This window comes from Thalassophryne amazonica, chromosome 6, assembly GCF_902500255.1.
Source record: "Thalassophryne amazonica chromosome 6, fThaAma1.1, whole genome shotgun sequence".
Taxonomy (NCBI): domain Eukaryota; kingdom Metazoa; phylum Chordata; class Actinopteri; order Batrachoidiformes; family Batrachoididae; genus Thalassophryne; species Thalassophryne amazonica.
The window spans coordinates 52,094,387-52,117,104 of record NC_047108.1 but is presented as its reverse complement, the minus strand read 5'-3'; the positions used below and the strand labels follow the sequence as shown (position 1 = coordinate 52,117,104).

The 22,718-nt window shown below is 41.1% G+C and overlaps 1 protein-coding gene across 2 annotated transcripts in view; it reads right to left on the bottom strand.

The window, feature by feature from the left end:
• Positions 1-22,718, bottom strand: part of si:ch211-207e14.4 (interleukin-17 receptor D) — a 52,854-nt gene that overhangs the window by 13,355 nt on the left and 16,781 nt on the right. For both annotated transcript variants that reach the window (XM_034172173.1, XM_034172174.1), the window contains 8 exons: positions 16,891-17,009; positions 11,048-11,171; positions 4,967-5,005; positions 4,619-4,764; positions 4,457-4,531; positions 1,417-1,483; positions 387-533; positions 114-286 (listed from right to left, as the gene is read on the bottom strand). In XM_034172173.1, coding sequence (XP_034028064.1) covers positions 114-286; positions 387-533; positions 1,417-1,483; positions 4,457-4,531; positions 4,619-4,764; positions 4,967-5,005; positions 11,048-11,171; positions 16,891-17,009 — 890 coding nt within the window. The remainder of the gene's footprint in view (positions 1-113; positions 287-386; positions 534-1,416; positions 1,484-4,456; positions 4,532-4,618; positions 4,765-4,966; positions 5,006-11,047; positions 11,172-16,890; positions 17,010-22,718) is intronic.

Below are 22,718 nucleotides of genomic sequence, written 5' to 3'. Positions count from 1 at the left end.
TCACAATGAAAACTCTGGGTGATATAGAAGAACTCACATTGAATATGAACATATCTAAAATGTGTGCTGTGGAAATGGTGTGTCAGAGCCGTGAAGCTTGAAGGCTGCTGTACCTGAGTGGCCATGTGCTGCTGTATAAAAGCTCCTAAATGCATCACAGCCTTGATGTGGGCAAGGCCATCATGACCACTGTAGCAAATCAGAAGACGAGGAGGGCTAAATGTCTTCCCGGGCAGTGGCACCACCTCCTCCTGTATCCTGCTCTCTTCGTGGTACTGAATTATATCTGCATGGATGACAAAAGCTGGCAGTTTACACACAGCTGGTAATAAAAACAAACACAGATCTGATTATTTTTGCCATATGAAAACGATTCATCTGTGCACCTTCATTTATGTCCACTTTTTTCACCTGCACCTTGTGCCTCCTCCTGATCACAGTGACCAGGAGGAGTCCAAACATGGCAGCCAGAGCCAGGACAAGTGGAAGCATCACAGACATGGAGACCGAGGCACTGAGAGGCAAAGGTGGTTCTGTGGAACGGACAAGCCTTTATCAAATCTACACATCAAACATGTTTTAAATATGATAAATGTACATGACAGATTTAATTTCCATGGTGACTATTAAGCAGTGGTGGGCACAGTTCTGCTAATCTGCTAACTGCTAATTATCAAAGCTAATGTTTTCATTATCGGGTTACCTTTTCAGATAACTTTGAAAACCACCAGCGGACCAATTAGCTTCCGATAAATTTAGGTCCAATAATTTTTAGACCGCTAACATATTTTTGCAGGCATAGTGAATAAAGCTTAACAGTTAAAAGCATTCAATATACGCAAACCGAATTTCAGACATCCTATATATATTACTGTGGAACAAAGAGGACAAACAGTGTTTAAAGGACAATAAGCAGGACGTTAAAGAGCAAACTTCACTTTCCCCCAGAATGACATGAACAGGAAGCAATCATATTTCACACAACCTGCGCTTCTGGCATAAAAGAAACACAACAGCAACGTCGTTAAACCCAGAGAATATATTCACGAGAGTTTTAGGCTCAATATACAAGAAGTTTAATGCTGTTGTCCGTGTGCAGCGGTTAAAGTGCAGCCTGATCAGAGCGTCTCAATGCATTTCTCCAGTCATGAAACTTTACCATTAATGCACTGCAGCATGTGTGTCCAAACACTAAATCCTTCAAAATTAGTAACTTCCACTAAATTTTTAGGGGTTTATCAATTTATCTTTAAAAAAGATAACTTTTCATTTAGCGGATTAACTGTTATCAAAGCTAGCTGTTTGGTTAGCTGTGCCCACCACTGCTATTAAGTAGGTTTTCTGAGAGGAAGCAACATTTCATAGCACCTACAGTATGATTATATATAGATCAGGTGAAAAATGGACTGTAAGTACCATGTGGATTTTGCAGGACGTGAACAGTGAATGTCTTCCTCACTGCATCCACTTCATTAGCTGCAATCTGTGGCAGAAAAAATTATGTCAGGCCGAAGAATGTGAACGTTTGACTTGTGTTTACCTTCAAAGATTATGCATAGATCATCATCAAATTTTAATAGATTTTTTCTTTTCAAGGATCAGATAGTTTGCATCAGGTGTGTGATGGTCATTGGAAATACCTGTCACCAAATAAAGAAACTGCATTTTTTTTTTTTTTTGGACAAAATTCCCATTTGTGACCTTAAAGGTCACACCAAAAATGACCAACATACGTATGAACTTTGGTCAGACAAACATCAAACAGTTAAAGGCGTATATAGCACCGCCCATATCACTGTTTTTTTCCTCTCTTCTTCTTGCTCAAGGGCCTTGGCATACTTTCCCAGGATTTATGACCTTTAGCATTCCTTATGCTGAATGCATGAGTGTGATATGAAGATAAAAAACATGTATACAATAGATTATCAAAATGTCAAGAAATTTGGTTCCTATTCAAATGCAATTAGAGAAATCCCCAAAGACTGTTCAGTTGAAAAAATGAAAGTATTTATCTCGCTCAACACTGCAATTTGCTAAGGACATGGCCCGACAGGTAGCATCAAAGTGTGCCAACAAGGTACTTTCAGTCAACTATTGCACCTTTTTTTGTTTGTTTTTTTAAAGGCAAGGATAAGACAAGTTAACAGAACTGACTTGACAGAATTGACAGCTCAGCTAAAAATAATACACCTCTTCTTTAACAGCCATGATTACATTTTTTAGGTGGATTCAGGTAAAGATACAGTAGTGTTCAGAATAATAGTAGTGCTATTTGACTAAAAAGATTAATTAATTAATACCAGTAGATTCAGTAGATTCTCACAAATCCAAGTCCAAGCATTCATGATATACACACTCTTAAGGCTATGAAATTGGGCTATTAGGAAAAAAGTAGAAAAGGGGGTGTTCACAATAATAGTAGCATCTGCTGTTGACGCTACAAACTCAAAAGTATTATGTTCAAACTGCTTTTTTAGCAATCCTGTGAATCACTAAACTAGTATTTAGTTGTATAACCACAGTTTTTCATGATTTCTTCACATCTGCGAGGCATTAATTTTGTTGGTTTGGAACCAAGATTTTGCTCATTTACTAGTGTGCTTGGGGTCATGTCTTGTTGAAACACCCATTTCAAGGGCATGTCCTCTTCAGCATAAGGCAACATGACCTCTTCAAGTATTTTGACATATCCAAACTGATCCATGATACCTGGTATGCGATATATAGGCCCAACACCATAGTAGGAGAAACATGCCCATATCATGATGCTTGCACCACCATGCTTCACTGTCTTCACTGTGAACTGTGGCTTGAATTCAGAGTTTGGGGGTCATCTCACAAACTGTCTGCAGCCCTTGGACCCAAAAAGAACAATTTTACTCTCATCAGTCCACAAAATATTCCTCCATTTTTCTTTAGGCCAGTTGAGGTGTTCTTTGGCAAATTGTAACCTCTTCTGCACATGTCTTTTATTTAACAGAGGGAGTTTGTGGGGGATTCTTGCAAATAAATTAGCTTCACACAGGTGTCTTCTAATTGTCACAGCACTTACAGGTAACTCCAGACTGTCTTTGATCATCCTGGAGCTGATCAATGGGTGACATTTGCCATTCTGGTTATTCATATAGTACTACTATTATTCTGAACACTACTGTATTAACACTTTTGGAAGAAAGGCCTTTATTGTCATTGTCTGTACATACATGCATACATACAATCAAATTTGTCATCTACATTTCACCCATCGTAATTCTAGTTAGAAACAAGTTTTGGCCAAATGATTGTTGACCATGAAATATAAAAAATAAATTTCCATTTTCAGACAGATTCCCTGGCTCTACACTGCCCATTGCCAAGGACATGCTGTGTTACATTGTGGCGTAAAATAAAACCCTTAGTGTTGTGCAGTTTTGGGTATACGAGGTTTCGCTTTAAGGACTTCCCATGGTGCGAGACGTCGCTCAGCGCTCTCAGGCGCCGTCGTCAGCCTGTTCAAGCTGAAAACCTCCACATTTCAGGCTCTATTGATCCAGGACGTCGTGAGAGAACAGAGAAGTTTCAGAAGAAGTCGGTTTCAGCATTTTATCCGGATATTCCACTGTTAAAGGAGATTTTTTTAATGAAAGACGTGCGGACGGGTCCGCGCGTCGGGATGCAGCCGACGCGGTGCGGCGGCACAGGAAAAACACCTCCGTGTTGATAACCATTTGTAAAATCCAGGCGGCTTTTGATGGCTTTCAGTGGAGTGAGTATATGAGAAATTGTTTAACAGCAGGACATGTTCCAACTTGTCCTTAAGGCTTTCAACAGAGGTGTTTTTCCTGTGGCGGAGCGTCGCGTCGGCTGCGTCCCGACGCGCGGACCCGTCCGCACGTCTTTCATTAAAAAAATCTCCTTTAACAGTGGAATATCCGGATAAAATGCTGAAACCGACTTCTTCTGAAACTTCTCTGTTCTCTCACGACGTCCTGGATCAATAGAGCCTGAAATGTGGAGGTTTTCAGCTTGAAACAGGCTGACGACGACGGCTGAGAGCGCTGCACGACGTCTCGCACCGTGGGAAGTCCTTAAAGCGACAGAATCACCTCAAAATCTCTCATCAGCCGTTAAAATTTTCACTGAAAACCAGCTTAATTTTTCGAACCGTGTCCACTTCGATGTGTCTCACAGGTTTAGAAAAAATTTTGATCAAACAACGCGCCAGTCTCTCAGCAACTTCTCAGACAAAGGAATTCCGACGAGGGGCTGGACGACTCCTCCCACAAGGAGTGCTCACAGGCGAATGACGTCACCGACAGGCGTGGAAAAACTCACGCATGCGCACGAGGGTTCAAGCGTGTCTGACGTAAAAACATATGAATGAAATCCATATAGTTTTTGAAAAAAATAAAAAGGACCGTTACTTTATTGACAGACCTCGTACACTGTAATGGGTGCATTTCTGGTTGGATTTTACCTGACAGGTGTAATTGGTTCCTTGTTGAAGGCCGAGCAGCTGGTACGTGTAGTGGGTTTTGTTTCTGGCAAAATTCTGAGAAAAATAAAGTAATGTTTCCAAAGTTATTAAGTTGGACATTTTCAAACAACATTAAAATTTCAGGGAAATTAAAAGACTCACAGGTCTGATATCTGTGTATTTCTTCATGCCTTTGGTGTAACACTGTGAGAAGTAACTTGTAATGCCGAGGTGTGGAGGAGCCAAATTAAAAGTGACAGTGACTGTTGTCCCTTTCTGCTGGACCTCAATGTGTTTGGGGTACCAGTCTATAGCCAGACCAACATGGTTAACACCTATCAAATATGAACGCTGTATACAATCTGATCATAATATACTGCAAAGTGTATCACAGATGACGGAAACTGACCATTGTGCAGTTGTTGTGTTTGTGAGTGTTATTATATATACTAGAACAGGTGCTGCTGAAAAAGACTTGGAATTTTTTAAAAATATGAATGCTTTCCTCACCTCGTTTGCATTGCTCGAGACCATTTTTCTCTGCGCACGCTGCAATGACAAAATGTGCACATTACTACAACGTCCCCACTGATTGTATCATAGTACATCAGAAAAGGCAAAAAGCAAAATATGATCAAAGACAAAAAGATTAATTTCAGCCATGTCATGATGTCAATGGCAGCATCGTCACTATCAGGGGAGGTGAAGGTCTAGTGATTAAGCATTGGGCTTGAGACCAGAGGATCCTTGGTTCAAATCCCAGCCTGACTGGAAAAGAACTAAGGGCCCTTGGGCAAGGTACTTAATCCCCTAGTTGCTCCCGGTGTGTAGTGGGCGCCTTGCATGGCAGCACCCAAACATTGAGGTGAATGTGAGGCATTGATATCTAAAGCACTTTGAGCATCTAATGCTCTGATTTGCAAATCCTCTTCAACCTATATTCAATTGAATACATCACAAAGACAAGATATTTAATGTTCAAACTAATAAACTTTATTGTTTTGTGCAAATATTTGGTCTTACCGGGGATATAGATGGAAGGGTTTGTTCCAGGTGGGTGGGATGTTATAGTATCAACATTTCAAAATAGTAATGTATTTTCTTATTTTCGCTTTGATTGTTTCAGTACAGTTACTATATAGTTATTTGTTTCAGTGGGCCCTGTCTTTCACAAGAAAATCACATTATTATTCATTTATTGATTTTTAGATTGTGATGAATTGGATGCAGGCCACTGTGGTGCACAGTGCACTATGCTGAGGTTACTTATTTATTATCATAGCATTTTTGCATTATAGAATAACACACACTCAAACTGCAATGCATTGAAACATACTGCTCAAATTATTATGATTCTGACACTCATTAGGCTATATTGGCTCCTCCTCCAGCACTTGGTTCAAGCATTTCAAAATAGTGAAACCTTTTCTGAATGAATTGTTTCATTTAGTACCACAGCCTTCATAATGACTGAATCATTTTCAAAATTTCTGTACAAGCAATTCTTAAAACTAAGAACACTTGATGCTGAGAAAAGATATAAGACATAAAAATAAGCTAACTAATATTATGCGATCTTGTAAAAGGCAGTATTATAGTGATTTATTGGAAAAAATAAAACAAACATTAAGGGTACTTGGAAGATTTTAAATGAAGTCATAAGTAAGAGAAAAGGTGTTAAAGAATATCCTGCCATTTTTTACACAAGTACTGGTACAGTTGTTAAGGAAAATAAAGCTATAGCAGATCATTTTAATGATTACTTTGTAAATGGGGTAAAAATTTAGCTGATTCGATTGTGTCTTCTGGACTGCGTTCTTTCGATTACTGTAAAACAATTAATAAAATTCAGGATTCAATGTTCATTAAAGAAACTGATGAATATGAAATAATTGATATTGTTCATAACTTCAAGAGGAAAAGATCAATTGATAGTGATAGTTGTGATATGTCTTTGATTAAAAATATTATTGATTGTATTATTAGATCCTTTACGTATATTTGTAACCTGTCACTAATGACTGGGAAATTTCCTTTCAGAATGAAATTGGCTAAAGTGATACCGCTGTTTAAATCCGGAGACAAACATGTCTTCTCAAATTATATACCAATCTCACTCCTGCCACAATTTTCCAGAATTTTGGAAAAGGTATTTTTAAACAGGTTATATGATTTCATAACTAAACATCACATACTTAGTGAACAGCAATATGGTTTTAGAAAAAAATCGCACTACTTCACTGGCTGTAATTGATTTTGTTGAACAGATTACAAATGCAATTGAAAATAAGCAATATACTGTTGGGGTTTTTTTTATTTACAGAAAGCATTTGATACTATACACCACACTGTGCTATTGGACAAACTGCAGTGGTATGGTATCAGGGGATTGGCATATGATTGGATAGTTAGCTATTTATACAATAGATATCAGTGTGTACATATTGGTGGGGCAAAATCTGAACCCATGAAAATTACTTGTGGGGTGCCCCAGGGTTCACTTCTGGGGCCGTTGTTGTTTCTTCTGTATATTAATGACATGTGTTTGGTTTCCAAGTCCATCAGATGTATTTTGTTTGCTGATGATACAACTGTGTTTTGTCGTGGGGATCACTTGGGACAGACCTTGGACATGATGGAGAACGAACTACAGAAGTTTAAACAATGGTTTGATTCAAACAAATTATCGCTCCACTTTGGTAAGACAAAGTGTATTATACTTGGAAACAAGTCCAGGATTTCCTGCAGAAATTTATTATTAAATTATATTGAAATTGAAATTGTAACTGATACAAAATTTCTTGGTGTTGTTACTGATGATAAATTGAGCTGGAAAATGCATATTAATTTTGTTAAATCCAAAATGTCAGAAGCCATTGCAATTCTGCATAAAGCACAAGATTTAATTTCTCAACTCATTAACTATTTTGTATCACTCATTGCTTGTTCCATACATGACCTACTGTATTGAGGTGTGGGGAAATACATATAAAACTAATACTAATCCAATATTTTTGTTGCAAAAGAAAGCTGTAACAATTATTTGTAACAAATCACATTGTGAGCCAACGAATCCATTGTTTGCCTGTTTGCATATTCTAAAATTCTGGGACTTGGTTGATTACTTAACAATACAAATTATGTATAAAGTTAAAAATAAACTGCTGCAACAACATGTCCAGGATCTGTTTAAACTGAGGGACTCCAGTTATAATTTGAGAGGAATTTTAATGTTTGAAAAATCAAGGATCCGAACTACTGCAAAAAGTCATTGTGTATCTGTCAAAGGTGTTAACATCTGGAACAACTGTCCCAACAACATTAAAGTACTTGGTACGTTAGTAGGCTTTAAAAGACATTACAAGAATAACAAAATTGCATGCTATAGTTGAAAACTTATGTCTTGTTATGACTTTCGGGTTTGTGTGTTGTGTGCCAGTATTGTCTGGTTATATTTTGTAAATTTGAGCTCACTGACTAAGTATGCATGTTTTTTCTTTTTCTTTTTGGTATTGTCATCGTGTGTGCGTATGTATGTATGTACATGTAGGTATGTGTACCTTTATATATCTGCGTATGTGTATATACATGTGTATGTATGTATGTATATATATGTGTGTGTGTGTGCGTGTGTGTGTGTGATTGTGTAGATATGTACGAGGTCTATTATATAATAAACCGACCCTTTTATTATTTTTTTAACTATATGGATTTGAATGACATGCAATTACACCAATCATGCTTGAACCCTCGTGCGCATGCGTGAGTTTTTTCACGCATGTCGGTGACGTCATTTCCTTGTGGGCAGGCCTTGAGTGAGATGTGGTCCCGCCCTCTCGGCTGAATTCCTTTGTTTCACACGCTGCTCGAGACGGCACGCGTTGCTTTATCAAAATTTTTTCTGGACCTGTGAGGAATATCCGAGTGGACACTATTCGAGAAATTAAGATGGTTTTCGGTGAAAAGTTTAACGGCTGATGAGAGATTATGGGGTGTTTCTGTCGGTGTAAGGACTTCCCACGGAGCGGGACATCCTGCAGCGCTTCCAGGCGCCGTCGTCGGCCTGTTTCGACCTGAAAACATCCTAATTTAAGGCTTAATTCACCCAGGACGTTCATGAGAGAACAGAGAAGATTCAGAAGAGGCTGGTATGAGGACTTTATGCGGACATTCCACTGTTTAAGGACATTTTTTAATGAAAGACGTGCGCGCAAATTCGCCGAGTCGTTTCCGTGATGACTCGGCGAATCTCTGTGCGCCGCGACAGGAAAAACACCTCCGTGTTGAAAACCATTTGTAAAATTCAGGCGGCTTTTGATGGCTTTCAACAAGTGAGTAACTGAGAAATTGTTTAACAGCTTGGGCATGTTCCAACTTGCCCGTTAAGGTTTCCAACGGAGGTGTTTTTCCTGTCGTGACCCCCCGCGGTCGGGTCCGGCCCGACATGCGACTCTGCCCGCACATTCTTTCATTACAAAATGTCCGTTAACAATGGAATGTCCGAATAAACTCCTCATGCCGACTTCTTCTGAAAGTTCTCTGTTCTCTGACGACTTACTGGGTCAACAGAGCCTGAAATGTGGAAGTTTTCAACTTGAAACGGCGAGACGCTGCCGCCTCGAAGCGCAGATCGCCATCAGGCGCCGTGGGCCGTCGTTACAGCGACACTACCAGACCAAAATCTCTCATCAGCCGTTAAAATTTTTACTGAAAACCAGCTGAATTTATCGAATGGTGTCCACTCAGTTGTGCCTTACAGTTTTGAAAAAATTTTAATCAAACAAAGCAGCAGTCTCTGAGCCATTCCTAAACAATGAAAAAATCGACGAGAGGGTGGGCGACTCCTCACTCAAAGACTGCCCACAGGCGAATGACGTAACCGACAGGCGTGAAAAAACTCTCGCATGCCCACGAGGGTTCAAGCATGTCTGATGTAATCACACGTGATTCAAATCCATATGGTTTTTGAAAAAAATAATAAGGTCGGATACTTTTTTAATAGACCTCGTATTTATGAAATTTTGTTTGTGTGTATATGTTTGTTATTTTTTAGTATATGGGGTGGGTATTTATAAGCTCTGCTTCTGCCCTCACCCTTTCGGCCACGCAGGACTTTTGTAAAGTTGCTTTGTTATGAGTTTTTGTATTTTTGTTGTTGAATTGTGTGCCGAATAAACTCGTTCATTCATTCAAAATAAAGCATCTCAAAATCATAATCTTTTTTTCCCCCAAAGCAAGTTGTTTTAATGTTATACATATTTTGAAACACATTATTTTTTCCAGCAACTGTTAGTGTTGCAAGTGTTTTGAAACAGAAACATTTTTGAAGCATATATGTCTTATATTCTTTGTCTTAAGATTTTGAACCTGTAAATAATTTTCCAAATGAATCGTTTCATTTAGTTTTTTAAAAAATGAAAATTAGTTTCCATTATAACATAAAAAGTGGAACCCCTACCTGATTTTCACAAACATAAAAAAGTGTTCTTTTCTAAATGATTTATTTATTTATTTATTGTATTTCAAGCAATCTGAATCAGTGAATCGCTTCCCAAAGCATTTGATGTGGCAAGCATTCTGAAACATGTCACAACAACTGCTTAATTTAATGTTTAAAGCATTTCAAAGCACTTTCTATATTCAATTGAATACACCACAAAGACAAGATATTTAATGTTCAAACTTATTGAGTGTTGTTAGAAGGAAAGGTGATGGAACACAGTGGTAAACATACCACCATTATTGGGGTTGTACAAGCATTTCTAAACATTGAATGATTTTTGAAGCAATTGCTTTATTTAGCGTTTCAAACATTAAAGACAAAAACAGAGTCAAATATGTTTACTAAAGCACAGAGAGTATGAAAAAGTAAGACATTTTCTGAAGCAACTGTTCATTTGGTTGAAAGGATTAGAGAGCGTAGTTTCTAAGGATAGTACATGGTGTGGTGCTTAATGGTTCACACTGTTCAACACAGCAAGAATATCATAGGTTCAGTTCCAAACCTGATCCTGTGTGCAGGTTGCATGTTCTCCCCGGGTTTGAATGGGTTTCCAAAGACATGGAGGTTAGGCACATTTTTGAGTCTAAACTGGCTGTAGGCGTGAATGTGTTTTCTGTCTATATGTTAGGATAATGCAATGAAGACACGCACACCCCAAGCATCTGAAGAGGTATGCAGGATCAACAGCACATCACCATGAGAAAATCAAAAATGATCCATTAAAAAAAATAATAAAAAGATAATTAGACCAGATGTTTTTAATTGGTTTGATTGTCTTCAGCTGGGAGCAATCATTGTTTCTGACAATATTCAGACAGGTGCGTTGCACCGAATATACAGTCTGACGAAGGGCTTTTGCCCGAAACGTTACCTTTTTTCTGTTTAATAAAACTTTTTTCTGATTGAGAGTGCCGTGACTGTGCGGATCATTTTTGATTTTCTGTCTATATGTTGCCTTGTGATGGACTGGCAGCCTGTCCAGAGTGTATCCCGCCTCTCGCCTTATGACTGATGGTCCCCCATAAACCCTGATTGGAATAAATGAAAATTGTTGATCGGACATGTGGTGTGGGTCACTGGATCCTTACAGCGAGTGGAGAAGGTCTTGCTGTGGTAGAAATCTGGCCACTGTTCTGGCACTGGCAGAGCCATGACGGTAACAGCGTACTGGGAGTCCAGGGGGAGGCCGGGGAAAGGGTCCGACTTGTACACCTGCAGAACACAGCACTAATGTTGACACCGGCTTCTCTAAACTCAGTCAACATGTTTATCTGAAGCAACAGTTACTGGTGAGATGAAAGTTTTTGGACATGTGCTTTATTAAAGACATCACATGAAAGCAAAAATATATAACCTGCACTAAATATGACGGTAAATGTAAAAAAAACATTCATTATTCAATATTCTATAACGGCTGAGTGGATCCTTGTCATTTGATTGGTGGCTTGTATGTCACATGACATGGATAATTCATACCATTTGCCACTGTGTTTCATTTACCAAGGATCTATTTTTACCATTATATAAAACAAATAATGAATGTTTTTCATTTTTTCAATGGAACGAACATTTAGTTCGGTGAAAACTGGAACGTACCATTCAACTCGGCTTCTCCCTGTTGAATTAATAATTCCATCTTTTACCTCATGAAATATTGATACAATAGAAGGAATTGTGATGACGTCACGCGCTGGGTGGGACTCATACCGGTAGGCAGAAAACGTATGCAGCCACTGTCTGTGCGCAATCAGTGATCCCTCACACACTGGTAGATCAGCACTGTGCATAAAACACACATCACATCCAGATGGATGAGAATCTGTTTAAAAGATTTTCACTTTTCAAGCATTTAGTTTCAAGAATCGGATATGCAGTTTGGCCCAAAATTGTGTCCAGTACAGGTGGGAGATGGGATCACATGAGCTCACCCTGTGTTCAAACTCATCAACATTAAAAACAAACCTCCCCTTCAGTATTTTTTTTTTGGTCTTCTCTGTGCAGCTCCACATTTAGGCGATAAGCTGTGACTAAAGTTAGTATGAGGGCTGCACATTAACAATGATCTAATTTTTGGTTCATTCTTTTGAAATCAAACAGTTAGCAGTTATGTCGTTGTTGATGCTTACAGTCAAAATGACTGTAAGCCACGGAAGAAATGAACCCAGCGAGAAGAAACACAGAGGCAACTGTCCAGGAACCCATGGTTTGGTTCAAGCTGGTCTGGTGGCTTTCAGGTTGTTAAAATGTGTAAGTGTATCAATACACACACACACACACACACACACACACACACACACACACACACACACACACACACACACACACACACACACACACACACACACACACACACACACACACATATATATGTATGTACAGTAGTGTTCAGAATAATACTTGTAGTAGTGCTATGTGACTAAAAAGATTAATCTAGGTTATGAGTATATTTCTTATTGTTACATGGGAAACAATGTACCAGTAGATTCAGTAGATTCTCACAAATACAACAAGACCAAGCATTCATGATATGCACACTCTTAAGGCTATGAAATTGGGCTATTAGTAAAAAAAATGTAGAAAATGGGGTGTTCACAATAATAGTAGCATCTGCTATTATGTTCAAACTGCTTTTTTAGCAATCCTGTGAATCACTAAACTAGTATTTAGTTGTATAACCACAGTTTTTCATGATTTCTTCACATCTGCGAGGAATTAATTTTGTTGGTTTGGAACCAATATTTTGCTTGTTTAGTAGTGTGCTTGGGGTCATTGTCTTGTTGAAACACCCATTTCAAGGGCATGTCCTCTTCAGCATAAGGCAACATGATCTCTTCAAGTATTTTGACATATCCAAACTGATCCATGATACCTGGTATGTGATATATAGGCCCAACACCATAGTAGGAGAAACATGCCCATATCATGATGCTTGCACCACCATGCTTCACTGTCTTCACTGTGAACTGTGGCTTGAATTCAGAGTTTGGGTCATCTCACAAACTGTCTATGGCCCTTGGACCCAAAAAGATCAATTTTACTCTCATCAGTCCACAAAATATTGTGCCTGAATCTACTGGTACCTTGTTTCCCATGTAACAATGAGAAATATACTCAAAACCTGGATTAATCTTTTTAGTCACATAGCACTACTATTATTCTGAACACTACTGTATGTAGAGGAAAACCGGGGCACGGTGAATCAGTAGCTATATCTACAAAACTACATACATACATACATACATATACTCAACAAAAATATAAACGCAACACTTTTGGTTTTGCTCCCATTTTGTATGAGATGAACTCAAAGATCTAAAACTTTTTCCACATACACAATATCACCATTTCCCTCAAATATTGTTCACAAACCAGTCTAAATCTGTGATAGTGAGCACTTCTCCTTTGCTAAGATAATCCATCCCACCTCACAGGTGTGCCATACCAAGATGCTGATTAGACACCATGATTAGTGCACAGGTGTGCCTTAGACTGCCCACAATAAAAGGCCACTCTGAAAGGTGCAGTTTTGTTTTATTGGGGGGGGGATACCAGTCAGTATCTGGTGTGACCACCATTTGCCTCATGCAGTGCAACACATCTCCTTTGCATCATCCGTGAAGAGAACACCTCTCCAACGTGCCAAACGCCAGCGAATGTGAGCATTTGCCCACTCAAGTTGGTTACAACGACGAACTGGAGTCAGGTCAAGACCCCGATGAGAACGACAAGCATGCAGATGAGCTTCCCAGAGACGGTTTCTAACAGTTTGTGCAGAAATTCTTTAGTTATGCAAACCGATTGTTCCAGCAGCTGTCCGAGTGGCTGGTCTCAGACAATCTTGGAGGTGAACATGCTGGATGTGGAGGTCCTGGTCTGGTGTGGTTACACGTGGTCTGCGGTTGTGAGGCTGGTTGGATGTACTGCCAAATTCTCTGAAACGACTTTGGAGACGGCTTATGGTAGAGACATGAACATTCAATACACGAGCAATAGCTCTGGTTGACATTCCTGCTGTCAGCATGCCAATTGCACGCTCCCTCAAATCTTGCGACATCTGTGGCATTGTGCTGTGTGATAAAACTGCACCTTTCAGAGTGGCCTTTTATTGTGGGCAGTCTAAGGCACACCTGTGTACTAATCATGGTGTCTAATCAGCATCTTGGTATGGCACACCTGTGAGGTGGGATGGATTATCTCAGCAAAGGAGAAGTGCTCACTATCACAGATTTAGACTGGTTTGTGAACAATATTTGAGAGAAATGGTGATATTGTGTATGTGGAAAAAGTTTTAGATCTTTGAGTTCATCTCATACAAAATGGGAGCAAAACCAAAAGTGTTGCGTTTATATTTTTGTTGAGTGTACATACATACATACATATATATATATATATATATATATATATATATATATATATATATATATATATATATATATATATATATATATATATATATGCAGCAGTTATGTCATATTTTTATGCATAAAAACATCCCCCTTATAAATTAGTGTTTTGTTTTTGGATACATTAAGGGTAAAACTAAGTGGCAAGTGAAGTCAGTTTTTTCCTATCAAAAGTAAATTTTGTGGATGTCAGTGTCTTTGTATTTATTTCTCACAACAGAAGAAAGGTGGCCCAAAAAAAAGTTATTGGTTAGAAGACTGCCCCGTCCAACTGATGAGCATGTGTTATGTCTTCTCCAGGCTATCAGCTATTTGATAACATGACTCATGTGTATCACATGCACCTGGGGCACAGTGAATCGGGGCACAGTGAATCAGTCTAGAAAGATTTACTAAGCCCCAGTATCAAGTGGATGACAAATATTACTTGTTGAAGCTTATACATTTATTTTTCCATGAACTATTTCTATAATTTGTGTAAATAAACAACTGTTTTCACGTTTGAACAGAAATTATGACAGTTGTATTTATAATAGTTTCTAAAGGACTTATGTCACTATATAAGACACTCACACATTACATAGCTGGTTTGCTGGATTATAGTTTGTATATGCATCAGCATATATTTAATAATTTTGAAGAAATCTTTATAATCGTGTTTTTTCATTATATTCTAAGTTGACTCACTGTGCCCCAGACACTGATTCACTGTGCCCCGTGAATTAGTGTCCGGGGAACAGTGAATCAAAAATTTTAAAATCAATTTTAAACACCTGTAAATTACACTTGGGGAGAAGTAAATAACACAGCCTTATAAACAATAACTTGCTGTATTAAATCCACAATAGAATGACCTAAACCTATACATAATGTGTTTATGCTGCCACAAAAACAACATTTCTGATCCACTGTGCCCCGGTTTTCCCTATATTATTATTATTATTATATATTATGGATGGGTTGATTTTGTGTTTGTGGATCTTGTGGTTTTTTATTTCATTTTTGGGAAGTTGTGTGATCCACATATGTGTATATAATCAACGTGCGGGTGTATATAATTAAAGCAGCCACCTCCTTGTGGTGGCTTTTTTTTGTAGTCACATTGAAACCTTTGGCTCGTTGTTTTTTTCTTCATCATTTTTTCAGACTTATACACATGCACAGAACTGCTGCATTAAATGACTCTGTTACACAGGTGACCCGCAGCCTGACGCACGGATGCGCACACCGGCCGGACTGTACAGGAGTGTCTTTTTTGGACCACGTTTAAAAAGTTCCTCAACTTCAAGGCACATCCTGCTGCTGCACTCAGCCCACAGAGACGGGACCAGACAGCAGAAAGAGCTCAGCCAGACATCAGCGTCTGCAGCAACAGGCTGATAACAGCAATCCCTCACGTGACCACTGATAAAATAATTGTATGTCTCCAAAAACTTGAAATCCTTCATGGTCATCGTCTCCAAGATTTAATTTCATAAATATTGCTTTCAACCTTCGGGATCAAGAGTTGACACATAATCTGAAGTCATCTTCCTGTGCGTTTTCTCATTACATCTGCTTGGAGTCTGGCATTTTCTGCCTACCGGTCTGTGTGCGCATGCACGAGAAAGTCGGAAGAAAACAACAACAGCGATCCCTTCTATTGAACTCATAAACATTCATTATTTGTAAATTAATTAGTCATAACAACCACACAACGCCATAAGACTACAAACTTAAGTTCCACTGAGACATGACTGGACTCATAGCCCTGGTGTTGCCGACCAAATGGTCCCACTAAACATCAGTCCCCCCGATGACGTGGTTCACGTATTATCACCTTGTTTCTGCTTCAAACTGCACTCCAGTCATCATCTATCTCAGTGACAGATATCTGAAGCTTTTGTACAACAATCATTTCCATATAAATTCAGCATTTCATCATAAAAACTGGCAGAAGCAATCAGAGCACCGTGGCTAAAGGAGCTGCTAGCTAATGCGTTCACTGCGCGTTGGTCATTTCAAAGCTTCACAGAATTTCGTGGAGTTTCTGCTTAAAACGGCCTTGGTTCTGCTTAAAACTGACTTTAGAATGATTTAAGAGGTTTTACCTTTATCATCTGATGGTTAATAATCCAAATAATCCATTTGATCGCTTTGGGTGAAGAGACTCCATCTCAGACGTGCTGCTGTGGTCCAAAATGACACATGCGCAGATGCAAAAGGCAGACCGATTTTTAGGGGTGGACCGTTCGGTCTGCGACACCGGTGCTCACTGTCCCAATGTGGAACACAGGAGGAAAAACTTTATTTCCTGCCTTTAGTAGGCAGGAAATATGAGATGAGAAGTGTACATAGTCTGCTTTAGGGTCCTGTGGTGTGGTGGTATTACTTCATACTTGCCTGAGGAGTGGTTGTGGGCAAGAATAGGCAATGCATACTAATGCAAATTTAGCTTTTCTTAAAACTATACAAATTGGGAGTACTAACTATGAAAGCTCAACACTGGCAACAAGAGCTTGTAGTGTTGAGAAGCAAACACAGGTTACCTTTTGAGCATCTGAGGGGGAGAGCGACAGGTTACGGTGGAAGAGAAAGAGCTGACACCCAACAAGGAAACCTCCAAGAGCCTGAAGGGACACCTGAAAGCCTTTCAGGAAGGCGATCCCTGCAAGAAAACACAAACATACTACAGTCCAACCCATAAATCATGTTAAAAACACAGCAACAACATAAGAACAGTTTAGTATTTACCATGTGCAACTTGAAAGAAAAGCACTGTCCTAACCACCTCTAACAGTAAAAAACTGTTGAATTTTCATTTTCTGACACTTTTTCCAGGTCTGGCAGAAGACCAAGCAGCTCATTCCACATGGCCCTATCCTCGGCCAAGTCCTCCAACTCTTCCTGGACTTGCCCGAGGATAGGGTAGTGGACAGGGGCATCTGCCATCTTACGAATTTGTTGGTCAGTAGCAGTTTTATTTCATCCATAAATCACTGCAAACTCTATCAGTGATGTTTCCAGTTTGCCTGTATTACTGAAAATATGCATATCATGATTGAAGAATTTAGCAGCTATTGCCAGAATTTTAGCAACGAATATCTCTTAATTAGTGGGTGGACAATCCAACGCTTGGTGAATTCTGATTCACAATGATAGGAAGAGCCAACATCGAAGGATCAAAAAGCGACGTTGCTATGAACGCTTGGCCACCACAAGCCAGTTATCCCTGTGGTAACTTTTCTGACACCTCCTGCTTAAAACCCAAAAAGTCAGAAGGTTTGTGAGGATCATCTTTGTTGGTAAGTGGGACCCCGGAGGCAGCTGACAGGTACCGGCAGGCCAAGCGTGCTGCAGCCTGTGCGGTCACAGAGGCAAAAACTCAGATCTGGGAGGAGTTCGGGGAGGCCATGGAGGAGGACTATTGGTCGGCCTTGAAGAAATTCTGGCAAACCATCCGACACCTCAGGAGGTGGAAGCAGCTCTCCACCGGCACTGTCTATGGTGCAGGTGGGGAGCTGTTGACCCTGACTGGGGATGTTGTCAGGCGGTGGAAGGAATACTTCGAGGATCTCCTCAATCCTATCGTCACATCTTCCGCAGAGGAAGCAGAGACTGGGGACTCAGAGGCGGACTCATCCATCACCCAGGCTGAAGACACCGAGGTGGTTAGAAAGCTCCTTGGTGGCAAGGCTCCTGGGGTGGATGAAATCCGTCCTGAGTACCTTAAGTTTCTGGATGTTGTGGGACTGTCTTGATTGACACGCCTCTGCAACATCGTGTGGCGGTCGGGGACAGTGCCTCTGGATTGGCAGACTGGGGTGGTGGTCCCTCTGTTTAAGAAGGGGAACCGGAGGGTGTGTTCCAACTACAGGGGGATCAAATTCCTCAGCCTCCCCGGTAAGGTCTATTCCAGAGTACTGGAGAGGAGAATTCGACCGATAATCGAACCTTGGCTTTGGGAGGAGCAGTGTGGTTTTCATCCTGGTCGTGGCACACTGGACCAGCTCTACACACTCCATTGGATGCTCGAGGGTTCATGGGAGTTCGCCCAACCAGTCCACATGTGATTTGTGGATTGGGAAAAGGCGTTCGACCGTGTCCCTTGGGGCACCCTGTGGGGGGTGCTCCTGGAGTACGGGGTCCGTGGTCCTTTGCTAAGGGCTATCCGGTCCCTGTACGACCACAGCAGGAGCTTGGTTAGCATTGCCGGTAGTAAGTCAAACCTGTTTCCAGTGCACGTTGACCTCCGCCAGGGCTGCCCTTTGTCACCGGTTCTGTTCATTATCTTTATGGACAGAATTTCTCGGTGCAGCCAGGGTGTGGAGGGGGTCTGGTTTGGGAACCACAGAATCTCATCTCTGCTGTTTGCGGACGATGTGGTTCTGTTGGCTTCGTCAAATCAGGACCTTCAGCGTGCACTGGGGCGGTTTGCAGCTGAGTGTGAAGCATCTGGGATGAAAATCAGCACCTCCAAATCCGAGGCCACGGTTCTCAACCGGAAAAAGGTGCCTTGCCCTCTTCAGGTCGGTGGAATGTCCTTGCCTCAAGTGGAGGAGTTTAAGTATCTCAGGGACTTGTTCACAAGCGAGGGACGGATGGAGCGTGAGATCGACAGACGGATCGGTGCAGCATCTGCAGTGATGCGGTCGTTGTATTGGACCGTCGTGGTGAAGAGAGAGCTGAGTAGGGGGGCAAAGCTTTCGATTTACCGATCGATCTACGTTCCGACCCTCACCTATGTTCATGAGATTTGGCTCATGACCGAAAGAATGAGATTGTGAGTACAAGTGGCCGAGATGAGTTTCCTTCGCAGGGTGGCTGGGCACTTCCTTAGAGATAGGGTGAGGAGCTCTGAGTTGAGCCTCTGCTGCTCCGCGTCGAAAGGAGCCAACTGAGGTGGCTCGGGCATCTTTTCTGGATGCCCCCTGGACGCCTCGCTGGAGAGGTGTTCCAGGTATGTCACATCGGGAGGAGGCCCCGGGAAAGACCCAGAACACACTGGAGGGACTACGTCTCTCGACTAGCTTGGGAATGCCTCGGGTTCCCCCGGAGGAACTGGGGGAGGTGTGTGTGTGGATCGGGAGGTCTGGGTGGCTTTGCTTGAGCTGCTGCCCCCGCGACCCGACTCCAGATAAAGCGGAGGAAAATGGATGGATGGATGTCTCTTAATTAGACAACCACGGAGCTCATATTCATTTCTGCAACTTAAGGTGCGTTTACACATAAGAAAGACACGTTACGAATGTCATTTTTCTGTCATTCGTGACACATTCCTGACATTCTTAATGTGACTTAACGCATCTGAAGATGTTTCTTAATAGTGCGTGTTGGTGCGTGATATTCTTGATATTCGTGGAGCATGTTTTTGCCTGTCAAAAAATCTTCCACGAATGTCACACACCATCCTCATTTCGTCTCACGTCATGGATGCCGCAACTGAGCGTACTGATCCATCTTGATGAGTATTCATCCTTAATAGAACGTGACAACGTTCGTAGTGGTTCCTGTGATGGTTCTTGGAGCCCAAACTGTCACGCGTTATTACGAAGTGACACGGAAACTACCAAGTTTTGACATGACTTGTAACGTGGCGTCACATTTTACTGCGCGCCACGACAAATCAGTTTTCTGTCACGTGCGCACAATTAAACTTGGCTCCAAATGTTGGTCCACAGTTCCTGCTGAAGCTCCTCAGGATGCTCCTGCAGGTGTTCCACCTGCTGTTGTAACCGATGGAGCGGGAGAACGAATCTGAGCCAGAGGAACCAGAGGAGCGAGAGGAGACTCACGTGCAGCGAGACATCTCTGCACCTCCTCCAGTCCGGCGGAGGAAGAAGCGTGCACACAATTAAACCCTGCTGCACAACATTCAGTTTGATTGCTGACACCAAGTCGGCTAAAAGTCTAATTTCAGTGCTCTTCAGCGCGCTCCTGCAGGTGTTCCACCTGCTGCATGTGCCTGATGTTTGGGAAAATGCACGAGACGAGAGCCGCATGAAGCCACACATCTGGCTCTGTCCTCCTCCTCCTCTCTGCACCACTCCATGGCACAGAGCTCAACTATGCATGCAGTCACAAAGTTCTTCTGAAAAACTGGAGCGATCTGAATTCAGTTGGATGAATATGGGTGTGTGTGGAGACAATTCACCTCGTTCACAATGTGACAGAACTTAACGATGCGCTGTTACGCGCAATAGCGCGCGATAGCGCGGAACAACGCGGAACACTATTCTTGACTGTGCGTAATGGTTCCTGATAATTCTCCGGCAACATGTGCCATTAATCGTAACGTGTGGTAACAGGTTGCAGCACTTCCTGAGGACACCTGACACCTCTGCCCCGAATCATCACATTCGTGATCAGCGGCCAAGAATGTGTACTTCGTGGCATTCGTGACTTGTCGTCGTAAACGCAGCATTATGTTAACAGGGGGCATGTATTTTGCCAATAGCCGATGAAGGACATGGTCTTGACAGCGTTAACATTAAAAGTTAAGACTTCACTGTGTGCTATTTTGGGTGGTAATTGAGCAGTGCAGATTCAAAATTTAAGGGGAGGTTATTTTCAAGCTAATCACTGGATCAGAAATAAAGTGGTGGAGAATATTTTCTTTTTGCTGTAATTTACTGCCCCTTCAAATATGTGTAAATGTGGTTGTTTTTCTCTGATTGACATGAATCTCCTGGATGACATGTCAGTGCAGTAAAGGCAACAGAGCAGAATCTGCGGGTATAATAGATTCTAACCCAATTACAGTTTTCCGCAAATCTGTTTGTTTAATTGTGTGAGATTTCAAACCATAAAATATCACGTGAAAGGTGGCAAAATATTCGACCATTTCACATTTGATGTATTACTCTGCGCCCTGACCATGTACGCTGCTTCGCAGATCTCAATAATGGCACCACCAGTCCAGAGTGACAGAAAGTGGTGTAGCCACAACGATGCCAAAATAGATTAATTTAGGCTACTATACGAAAGTATTGATGTGGATTCTGCTCACAGAATTTTCAGTTTGGCATGAAGACGCTGTTGCTATGGTAAGCTGTAATGAGCCGACCACACCCTTTGTCTGTGTAACAGTTTTAGCGAATGCAGATTAAGTATAGCCTTCAGTGGTGGACACGGATACGTGCAACCGTTGGAATTGGATTATAACGGGAATAACCCCCTTGTGTCTGATGATTTGTGGATGTTAATGCTGGACTACGGTCGCAAAAATCCAGCATTACCATCCACAAATCTTCAGACACCACAGGGTTATTCCCTAATTAACCATTGAGTGTTCTACATTTTTGGCTAATTTGAATCAAACTGTTGTTTTGTATCCAGGCTGATTTTGGCATGTTTCTCTGTTATTAAAGATGTACCAGATGTTTCCGCTGGCCTCCTGATCATAGTAATAGTCTTCTGTCTCTGAGTGAAGATGTCGAGCTGTCATTTTCTGTCAGTCAGCTCTCGATGGCTCTCTTGTCAGAGACCATCACAGGACTAATCCTTCTTGCAAATGTAAGTAGTTTGCGTGCGTGCACACACACACACACACACACGCACACCTGTGTGTGTGCCGTCTCATGCTTTTTTTTTTCGTGTTCCTGTCACGAAATTAGTCACATTTCCGTGATGCATTTTTTAAATTTGGCTATTTCTAACCCTACTCTTCCCCTAACCCTAACCTAACCCTCTTCCTTCCCCTAAAGTCACCTTGACACTTGCACAAATTTGATTCCTGCACTGGCATGCAAGCTTGCGTGCCAATGAGTAAACTCTTCATAAACTATTGTAAACATGCCAATGTGAAAGACAATTTTGAAATGTTCCAAATTTCTGGCACACACAAATTTCTTGGCACTTGCGTGAAATCATCATAAACATTGCACAACCTATTTGCAAACACTGCATGTCATTGCATGCAGGGCCTCACACAGTTTATGACAAGTTTGCTCATTGGCATGCAACATTGTGTGCTAGTGCAGGGATCAAATTCGTGCAAGTGTCAAGGTGGCTAAACCATGAAGCCTAGTTTGTGCACTGTTCACGTCATGTTTATGTATAAATTATGCACTTTTCATACAATGTGTTACCAAAAATGATGCGCATCAACATGCAATGGCACGCTATTGCACGCTATCGCACGACTGATTTATGGCCCATTTAAGTATTGTTAGCGCATTGTTTACCTACAGTTTACGACATGATACGCATGATGCGCATTGTTCGTGCAAAGGTATCCATTGCCACAACCACTTTGCGCACTTGTTAAGCAGTCATGGCATTATTTAATCCCGCTTTGTCCTACTTGATACCACGCTATATAAAATAGCAGGGCTCATATTGTTCTATTTATTTCTGGAGATGCTGGAAATTCCAC